General features: G+C 63.3%; 2 protein-coding genes across 2 annotated transcripts; both read left to right on the top strand.

The window, feature by feature from the left end:
* The first annotated feature begins 8,365 nt into the window (after window positions 1-8,365).
* Window positions 8,366-9,160, top strand: LOC138360213 (uncharacterized). Its single transcript, XM_069320175.1, has one exon. The coding sequence runs from the start codon at window positions 8,366-8,368 to the stop codon at window positions 9,158-9,160; it is 795 nt and encodes a 264-aa protein (XP_069176276.1).
* Window positions 9,161-9,220: 60 nt separating this feature from the next.
* Window positions 9,221-9,892, top strand: LOC138360133 (uncharacterized). Its single transcript, XM_069320100.1, has one exon. The coding sequence runs from the start codon at window positions 9,221-9,223 to the stop codon at window positions 9,890-9,892; it is 672 nt and encodes a 223-aa protein (XP_069176201.1).
* The last annotated feature ends 597 nt before the right edge of the window (window positions 9,893-10,489 follow it).

Raw genomic sequence — 10,489 nt, 5'->3', positions numbered from 1 at the left:
AGAAAATTATTTATATATAAAAAAATTCGTGATGTATGGAGGAGGATATTGCAACCTCCGCTGCTAAGCTACTCCACATGTCAGTGTTGTGTATACGTGATATTCGTCTCCCTAGCGTCGCGCTGCATGCGGGGCCGAGCTCGATCCCCGAACGTCGGAGTGGTTGAGCACCATTCCATCACTTATAATCCTGATGGCTTGGTGGTTCACCTGATAGTTCCCTTTCTCTTAGCCTATTGTGTTAACTTTACTAGAAGTTATCTTGAGGTGATTTCGGGGCTTTAGTGTCCCCGCGGCCCGGTCTTCGACCAGGCCTCCACCCCCAGGAAGCAGCCCGTGACAGCTGACTAAACACCCAGGTACCTATTTTACTGCTAGGTAACAGGGGCATAGGGTGAAAGAAACTCTGGCCATTGTTTCTCGCCGGCGCCTGGGATCGACCCCAGGACCACAGGATCACAAGTCCAGCGTGCTGTCCGCTCGGCCGACCGGCTCCCGTAGCTCCCATAGTAATGTTGTCCTCACTCTGGCCACAGCTGCACATTCTTGGGTGCCCCGCTTGCGTAGGTGTGACGTCACGGGCCCCACACCCTTGCCAAGACCCTGTTGTAACCTCCCGTTGCTCTCTGTTGCGGCCTCTCCCGTTGTGGACCAGCCGGGCTGCATAAACAAAGTCCATTCCATCCCCCCCGCCAACCCCCCCCCCCCCCCCCCGCCGCTATTTGTGAATGAAAAACGGTTTACACACGACTGCTGACGTCCGAATACTTCACTGACGACTGGTGTTCGAACCACAACGCTGTCAATGCTTCAACTCTCCACCAGGACCACAGATGGCGCTGAGGACCGTCACAACTCTCCACCAGGACCACAGATGGCGCTGAGGACCGTCACGCCCTGCCACAACTCACCACCAGGACCACAGATGGCGCTGAGGACCGTCACGCGCCGTCACAACTCACCACCAGGACCACAGATGGCGCTGAGGACCGTCACGCGCCGTCACAACTCACCACCAGGACCACAGATGGCGCTGAGGACCGCCACAACTCTCCACCAGGACCACAGATGGCGCTGAGGACCGTCACAACTCTCCACCAGGACCACAGATGGCGCTGAGGACCGCCACAACTCTCCACCAGGACCACAGATGGCGCTGAGGACCGCCACAACTCTCCACCAGGACCACAGATGGCGCTGAGGACCGTCACGCCCTGCCACAACTCACCACCAGGACCACAGATGGCGCTGAGGACCGTCACGTCCTGCCACAACTCACCACCAGGACCACAGATGGCGCTGAGGACCGTCACGCCCTGCCACAACTCACCACCAGGATCACAGATGGCGCTGAGGACCGTCACGCCCTGCCACAACTCACCACCAGGACCACAGATGGCGCTGAGGACCGTCACGCCCTGCCACAACTCACCACCAGGACCACAGATGGCGCTGAGGACCGTCACGCGCCGTCACAACTCACCACCAGGACCACAGATAGCGCTGAGGACCGCCACAACTCACCACCAGGACCACAGATGGCGCTGAGGACCGCCACAACTCTCCACCAGGACCACAGATGGCGCTGAGGACCGTCACTCGCCGCCACAACTCACCACCAGGACTACAGATGGCGCTGAGGACCGTCACGCCCCGCCACAACTCTCCACCAGGACCACAGATGGCGCTGAGGACCGTCACAACTCACCACCAGGACCACAGATGGCGCTGAGGACCGTCACGCCCCGCCACAACTCTCCACCAGGACCACAGATGGCGCTGAGGACCGTCACGCGCCGTCACAACTCACCACCAGGACTACAGATGGCGCTGAGGACCGTCACGCGCCGTCACAACTCTCCACCAGGACCACAGATGGCGCTGAGGACCGTCACAACTCACCACCAGGACCACAGATGGCGCTGAGGACCGTCACGCCCCGCCACAACTCTCCACCAGGACTACAGATGGCGCTGAGGACCGTCACGCGCCGTCACAACTCACCACCAGGACCACAGATGGCGCTGAGGACCGTCACGCCCCGCCACAACTCACCACCAGGACCACAGATGGCGCTGAGGACCGTCACGCCCCGCCACAACTCACCACCAGGACCACAGATGGCGCTGAGGACCGTCACGCCCCGCCACAACTCACCACCAGGACCACAGATGGCGCTGAGGACCGTCACGCCCCGCCACAACTCACCACCAGGATCACAGATGGCGCTGAGGACCGTCACGCCCGCCACAACTCACCACCAGGACCACAGATGGCGCTGAGGACCGTCACGCCCCGCCACAACTCACCACCAGGACCACAGATGGCGCTGAGGACCGTCACGCCCCGCCACAACTCACCACCAGGACCACAGATGGTGCTGAGGACCGTCACGCCCCGCCACAACTCTCCACCAGGACCACAGATGGCGCTGAGGACCGTCACGCGCCGTCACAACTCACCACCAGGACCACAGATGGCGCTGAGGACCGTCACGCCCCGCCACAACTCACCACCAGGACCACAGATGGCGCTGAGGACCGTCACGCCCCGCCACAACTCACCACCAGGACCACAGATGGCGCTGAGGACCGTCACGCCCCGCCACAACTCACCACCAGGACCACAGATGGCGCTGAGGACCGTCACGCCCCGCCACAACTCACCACCAGGATCACAGATGGCGCTGAGGACCGTCACGCCCCGCCACAACTCACCACCAGGACCACAGATGGCGCTGAGGACCGTCACGCCCCGCCACAACTCACCACCAGGACCACAGATGGCGCTGAGGACCGTCACGCCCCGCCACAACTCACCACCAGGACCACAGATGGTGCTGAGGACCGTCACGCCCCGCCACAACTCTCCACCAGGACCACAGATGGCGCTGAGGACCGTCACGCGCCGTCACAACTCACCACCAGGACCACAGATGGCGCTGAGGACCGTCACGCGCCGTCACAACTCACCACCAGGACTACAGATGGCGCTGAGGACCGTCACGCGCCGTCACAACTCACCACCAGGACCACAGATGGCGCTGAGGACCGTCACGCGCCGTCACAACTCACCACCAGGACTACAGATGGCGCTGAGGACCGTCACGCGCCGTCACAACTCTCCACCAGGACCACAGATGGCGCTGAGGACCGTCACGCCCCGTCACAACTCACCACCAGGACCACAGATGGCGCTGAGGACCGTCACGCGCCGTCACAACTCACCACCAGGACTACAGATGGCGCTGAGGACCGTCACGCGCCGTCACAACTCTCCACCAGGACCACAGATGGCGCTGAGGACCGTCACGCCCCGCCACAACTCACCACCAGGACCACAGATGGCGCTGAGGACCGTCACGCCCCGCCACAACTCTCCACCAGGACCACAGATGGCGCTGAGGACCGTCACGCGCCGTCACAACTCACCACCAGGACTACAGATGGCGCTGAGGACCGTCACGCGCCGTCACAACTCACCACCAGGACCACAGATGGCGCTGAGGACCGTCACAACTCTCCACCAGGACCACAGATGGCGCTGAGGACCGTCACAACTCTCCACCAGGACCACAGATGGCGCTGAGGACCGTCACGCGCCGTCACAACTCACCACCAGGACCACAGATGGCGCTGAGGACCGTCACAACTCTCCACCAGGACCACAGATGGTGCTGAGGACCGTCACGCCCCGCCACAACTCACCACCAGGACCACAGATGGCGCTGAGGACCGTCACGCCCCGCCACAACTCACCACCAGGACCACAGATGGCGCTGATGACCGTCACGCGCCGTCACAACTCACCACCAGGACCACAGATGGCGCTGAGGACCGTCACGCCCCGCCACAACTCTCCACCAGGACCACAGATGGCGCTGAGGACCGTCACGCGCCGTTACAACTCACCACCAGGACCACAGATGGCGCTGATGACCGTCACGCACCGTCACAACTCACCACCAGGACCACAGATGGCGCTGAGGACCGTCACGCGCCGTCACAACTCACCACCAGGACCACAGATGGCGCTGATGACCGTCACGCGCCGTCACAACTCACCACCAGGACCACAGATGGCGCTGATGACCGTCACAACTCACCACCAGGATCACAGATGGCGCTGAGGACCGTCACGCCCCGCCACAACTCACCACCAGGACCACAGATGGCGCTGATGACCGTCACAACTCACCACCAGGACCACAGATGGCGCTGAGGACCGTCACGCCCCGCCACAACTCACCACCAGGACCACAGATGGCGCTGAGGACCGTCACGCGCCGTCACAACTCACCACCAGGACCACAGATGGCGCTGAGGACCGTCACGCCCCGCCACAACTCACCACCAGGACCACAGATGGCGCTGAGGACCGTCACAACTCACCACCAGGACCACAGATGGCGCTGAGGACCGTCACGCCCCGCCACAACTCACCACCAGGACCACAGATGGCGCTGAGGACCGTCACGCCCCGCCACAACTCACCACCAGGACCACAGATGGCGCTGAGGACCGTCACGCCCCGCCACAACTCTCCACCAGGACCACAGATGGCGCTGAGGACCGTCACGCGCCGTCACAACTCACCACCAGGACTACAGATGGCGCTGAGGACCGTCACGCCCCGCCACAACTCACCACCAGGACCACAGATGGCGCTGATGACCGTCACGCGCCGTCACAACTCTCCACCAGGACCACAGATGGCGCTGAGGACCGTCACGCGCCGTCACAACTCACCACCAGGACCACAGATGGCGCTGAGGACCGTCACGCCCCGCCACAACTCTCCACCAGGACCACAGATGGCGCTGAGGACCGTCACGCCCCGCCACAACTCTCCACCAGGACCACAGATGGCGCTGAGGACCGTCACGCCCCGCCACAACTCACCACCAGGACCACAGATGGCGCTGAGGACCGTCACAACTCTCCACCAGGACCACAGATGGCGCTGAGGACCGTCACCTCCCGCCACAACTCGCCACCAGGACCACAGATGGCGCTGAGGACCGTCACGCCCCGCCACAACTCACCACCAGGACCACAGATGGCGCTGAGGACCGTCACGCGCCGCCACAACTCTCCACCAGGACCACAGATGGCGCTGAGGACCGTCACCTCCCGCCACAACTCTCCACCAGGACCACAGATGGCGCTGAGGACCGTCACCTCCCGCCACAACTCGCCACCAGGACCACAGATGGCGCTGAGGACCGTCACGCCCCGCCACAACTCACCACCAGGACCACAGATGGCGCTGAGGACCGTCACGCGCCGCCACAACTCTCCACCAGGACCACAGATGGCGCTGAGGACCGTCACGCCCCGCCACAACTCACCACCAGGACCACAGATGGCGCTGAGGACCGTCACGCGCCGCCACAACTCTCCACCAGGACCACAGATGGCGCTGAGGACCGTCACAACTCTCCACCAGGACCACAGATGGCGCTGAGGACCGTCACGCGCCGCCACAACTCTCCACCAGGACCACAGATGGCGCTGAGGACCGCCACAACTCTCCACCAGGACCACAGATGGCGCTGAGGACCGTCACGCCCCGCCACAACTCACCACCAGGACCACAGATGGCGCTGAGGACCGTCACGCGCCGCCACAACTCTCCACCAGGACCACAGATGGCGCTGAGGACCGTCACGCGCCGTCACAACTCTCCACCAGGACCACAGATGGCGCTGAGGACCGTCACGCGCCGCCACAACTCTCCACCAGGACCACAGATGGCGCTGAGGACCGTCACGCGCCGTCACAACTCTCCACCAGGACCACAGATGGCGCTGAGGACCGCCACGCCCCGCCACAACTCTCCACCAGGACCACAGATGGCGCTGAGGACCGTCACAACTCACCACCAGGACCACAGATGGCGCTGAGGACCGTCACGCGCCGCCACAACTCTCCACCAGGACCACAGATGGCGCTGAGGACCGTCACAACTCACCACCAGGACCACAGATGGCGCTGAGGACCGCCACGCCCCGCCACAACTCTCCACCAGGACCACAGATGGCGCTGAGGACCGTCACGCCCCGCCACAACTCACCACCAGGACCACAGATGGCGCTGAGGACCGTCACGCGCCGCCACAACTCACCACCAGGACCACAGATGGCGCTGAGGACCGTCACAACTCACCACCAGGATCACAGATGGCGCTGAGGACCGTCACGCGCCGTCACAACTCACCACCTGGACCACAGATGGCGCTGAGGACCGTCACAACTCTCCACCAGGACCACAGATGGCGCTGAGGACCGTCACAACTCTCCACCAGGACCACAGATGGCGCTGAGGACCGTCACAACTCTCCACCAGGACCACTGATGGCGCTGAGGACCGTCACAACTCACCACCAGGACCACAGATGGCGCTGAGGACCGTCACAACTCACCACCAGGACCACAGATGGCGCTGAGGACCGTCACGCGCCGCCACAACTCTCCACCAGGACCAAAGATGGCGCTGAGGACCGTCACGCGCCGTCACAACTCACCACCAGGACCACAGATGGCGCTGAGGACCGTCACAACTCTCCACCAGGACCACAGATGGCGCTGAGGACCGTCACAACTCTCCACCAGGATCACAGATGGCGCTGAGGACCGTCACAACTCTCCACCAGGACCACAGATGGCGCTGAGGACCGTCACGCCCCGTCACAACTCTCCACCAGGACCACAGATGGCGCTGAGGACCGTCACGCGCCGCCACAACTCTCCACCAGGACCACAGATGGCGCTGAGGACCGTCACGCGCCGCCACAACTCACCACCAGGACCACAGATGGCGCTGAGGACCGTCACTCGCCGCCACAACTCACCACCAGGACCACAGATGGCGCTGAGGACCGTCACGCCCTGCCACAACTCTCCACCAGGACCACAGATGGCGCTGAGGACCGTCACGCGCCGTCACAACTCTCCACCAGGACCACAGATGGCGCTGAGGACCGCCACAACTCTCCACCAGGACCACAGATGGCGCTGAGGACCGTCACGCCCCGCCACAACTCTCCACCAGGACCACAGATGGCGCTGAGGACCGTCACGCGCCGTCACAACTCTCCACCAGGACCACAGATGGCGCTGAGGACCGTCACGCCCCGCCACAACTCACCACCAGGACCACAGATGGCGCTGAGGACCGTCACGCGCCGCCACAACTCTCCACCAGGACCACAGATGGCGCTGAGGACCGTCACGCGTCGCCACAACTCACCACCAGGACCACAGATGGCGCTGAGGACCGTCACTCGCCGCCACAACTCACCACCAGGACCACAGATGGCGCTGAGGACCGTCACGCCCTGCCACAACTCTCCACCAGGACCACAGATGGCGCTGAGGACCGTCACGCGCCGTCACAACTCTCCACCAGGACCACAGATGGCGCTGAGGACCGTCACGCCCCGTCACAACTCTCCACCAGGACCACAGATGGCGCTGAGGACCGTCACGCCCCGCCACAACTCACCACCAGGACCACAGATGGCGCTGAGGACCGTCACGCCCCGCCACAACTCACCACCAGGACCACAGATGGCGCTGAGGACCGCCCCGCCCCGTCACAACTCTCCACCAGGACCACAGATGGCGCTGAGGACCGTCACGCCCCGCCACAACTCTCCACCAGGACCACAGATGGCGCTGAGGACCGTCACGCCCCGCCACAACTCACCACCAGGACCACAGATGGCGCTGAGGACCGTCACGCGCCGTCACAACTCACCACCAGGACCACAGATGGCGCTGAGGACCGTCACGCCCCGCCACAACTCTCCACCAGGACCACAGATGGCGCTGAGGACCGTCACGCCCCGCCACAACTCACCACCAGGACCACAGATGGCGCTGAGGACCGTCACAACTCTCCACCAGGACCACAGATGGCGCTGAGGACCGTCACGCGCCGCCACAACTTTCCACCAGGACCACAGATGGCGCTGAGGACCGTCACGCCCCGCCACAACTCTCCACCAGGATCACAGATGGCGCTGAGGACCGTCACGCGCCGTCACAACTCACCACCAGGACCACAGATGGCGCTGAGGACCGTCACGCCCCGCCACAACTCACCACCAGGACCACAGATGGCGCTGAGGACCGTCACGCGCCGCCACAACTCTCCACCAGGACCACAGATGGCGCTGAGGACCGCCCCGCCTCAGCGCCTCATGTGAGAACACCGTAGTATCTCCCGCCTCACAATTGACCACGTTCTCCCTCAAGGTTATATTTACTCATAATTGACTTCCGGATTGGCCGTGACTCAGAGGTCAGGGCGCGAGGCGCTTGTCACGCTAACCTGCCGTTACCCGAGTGACCTGGTCCCTCATGCGGCCCTCATGTGGCCCTCATGCGGCCCTCATGCGGCCCTCATGCGGCCCTCATGTGGCCCTCATGTGGCCCTCATGTGGCCCTCATGTGGCCCTCATGTGGCCCTCATGTGGCCCTCATGTGGCCCTCATGTGGCCCTCATGCGGCCCTAATGCGGCCCTCATGTGGCCCTCATGTGGCCCTCATACCGGCACTGATCAAGCCCTCATCCCTCATGTGGCCCTCATGTGGCCCTTATGCGGCACTCATGTGGCCCTTGTGTGGCCCTCATGTGGCCCTCATGTGGCCCTCATGTGGCCCTTATGCGGCACTCATGTGGCCCTTGTGTGGCCCTCATGTGGCCCTCGTGTGGCCCTCATGTGGCCCTCGTGTGGCCCTCATATGGCCCTCGTGTGGCCCTCATGTGGCCCTCATGTGGCCTTCATGCGGCACTCATGTGGCCCTCATGTGGCCCTCATGTGGCCTTCATGCGGCCCTTGTGTGGCCCTCATGTGGCCCTCATGTGGCCTTCATGCGGCCCTCATGTGGCCCTTATATGGCCCTCATGCGGCCCTTGTGTGGCCCTCATGTGGCCCTCATGTGGCCTTCATGCGGCCCTCATGTGGCCCTTATATGGCCCTCATGTGGTCCTCATGTGGCCCTCATGTGGCCCTCATGTGGCCCTTATGTGGCACTCATGTGGCCCTTGTGTGGCCCTCATGTGGCCCTCGTGTGGCCCTCATGTGGCCCTCGTGTGGCCCTCATGTGGCCCTCATGTGGCCCTCATGTGGCCCTCATGTGGCCCTCATGTAGCCTTCATGCGGCCCTCATGTGGCCCTTATATGGCCCTCATGTGGCCCTCATGTGGCCCTCATGCGGCCCTCATGTGGCCCTCATGTGGCCTTCATGAGGCCCTCATGTGGCCCTCATGTGGCCCTCATGTGGCCCTCATGTGGCCTTCATGCGGCCCTCATGTGGCCTTCATGCGGCCCTCATGTGGCCCTTATATGGCCCTCATGTGGCCCTTATATGGCCCTCATGTGGCCCTTATATGGCCCTCATGTGGCCCTCATGTGGCACTCATGTGGCCCTTATATGGCCCTCATGTGGCCCTCATGTGGCCCTTGTGTGGCCCTCATGTGGCCCTCATGTGGCCTTCATGTGGCCCTCATGTGGCCTTCATGTGGCCCTCATGTGGCCTTCATGTGGCCCTCATGTGGCCTTCATGTGGCCCTCATGCGGCACTCATGTGGCCCTTGTGTGGCCCTCATGTGGCCCTCGTGTGGCCCTCATGTGGCCCTCATGTGGCCTTCATGTGGCCCTCATGTGGCCTTCATGTGGCCCTCGTGTGACCCTCATGTGGCCCTCATGTGGCCCTCATGTGGCCCTTATGTGGCCTTTATGCGGCCCTCATGTGGCCTTCATGCGGCCCTCATGCGGCACTCATGTGGCCCTTGTGTGGCCCTCATGTGGCCCTCATGCGGCACTCATGTGGCCCTTATATGGCCCTCATGTGGCCCTCGTGTGGCCCTCATGCGGCCCTAATGCGGCACTCATGTGGCCCTTGTGTGGCCCTCATGCGGTCCTAATGCGGCACTCATGTGGCCCTTGTGTGGCCCTCATGTGGCCCTTATGCGGCACTCATGTGGCCCTCATGTGGCCCTCGTGTGGCCTTCATGTGGCCCTTGTGTGGCCCTCATGTGGCCCTCGTGTGGCCTTCATGTGGCCCTTGTGTGGCCCTCATGTGGCCCTCGTGTGGCCCTCATGTGGTCCTCATGTGGCCCTTATATGGCCCTCATGTGGCCCTCATGTGGCCCTTATGCGGCACTCATGTGGCCCTTGTGTGGCCCTCATGTGGCCCTCGTGTGGCCCTCATGTGGCACTCATGTGGCCCTTATGCGGCCCTCATGTGGCCTTCATGCGGCCCTCATGTGGCCCTTATATGGCCCTCATGTGGCCCTCATGTGGCCCTCATGTGGCCCTCATGTGGCCTTCATGCGGCCCTCATGTGGCCCTCATGTGGCCCTTATATGGCCCTCATGTGGCCCTCATGTGGCCCTCATGTGGCCCTCATGAGGTCCCAGACGACCTCCACCACCCCTCACACCTCACCACCACCCCTCACACCTCACCACCACCCTC

The sequence above is a fragment of the Procambarus clarkii genome, chromosome 1, assembly GCF_040958095.1.
Source record: "Procambarus clarkii isolate CNS0578487 chromosome 1, FALCON_Pclarkii_2.0, whole genome shotgun sequence".
Lineage (NCBI taxonomy): Eukaryota > Metazoa > Arthropoda > Malacostraca > Decapoda > Cambaridae > Procambarus > Procambarus clarkii.
Note: the sequence above shows the minus strand (reverse complement) of the source record. Positions and strands in the feature narration are given on the sequence as shown.

Excerpts from the sequence above, each read along its gene's own strand:
- LOC138360213 (XM_069320175.1), top strand. The coding sequence starts at position 8,366 with ATGCGGCCCTCATGTGGCCCTCATGCGGCCCTCATGCGGCCCTCATGC.
- LOC138360133 (XM_069320100.1), top strand. The coding sequence starts at position 9,221 with ATGCGGCCCTCATGTGGCCCTCATGTGGCCTTCATGAGGCCCTCATGT.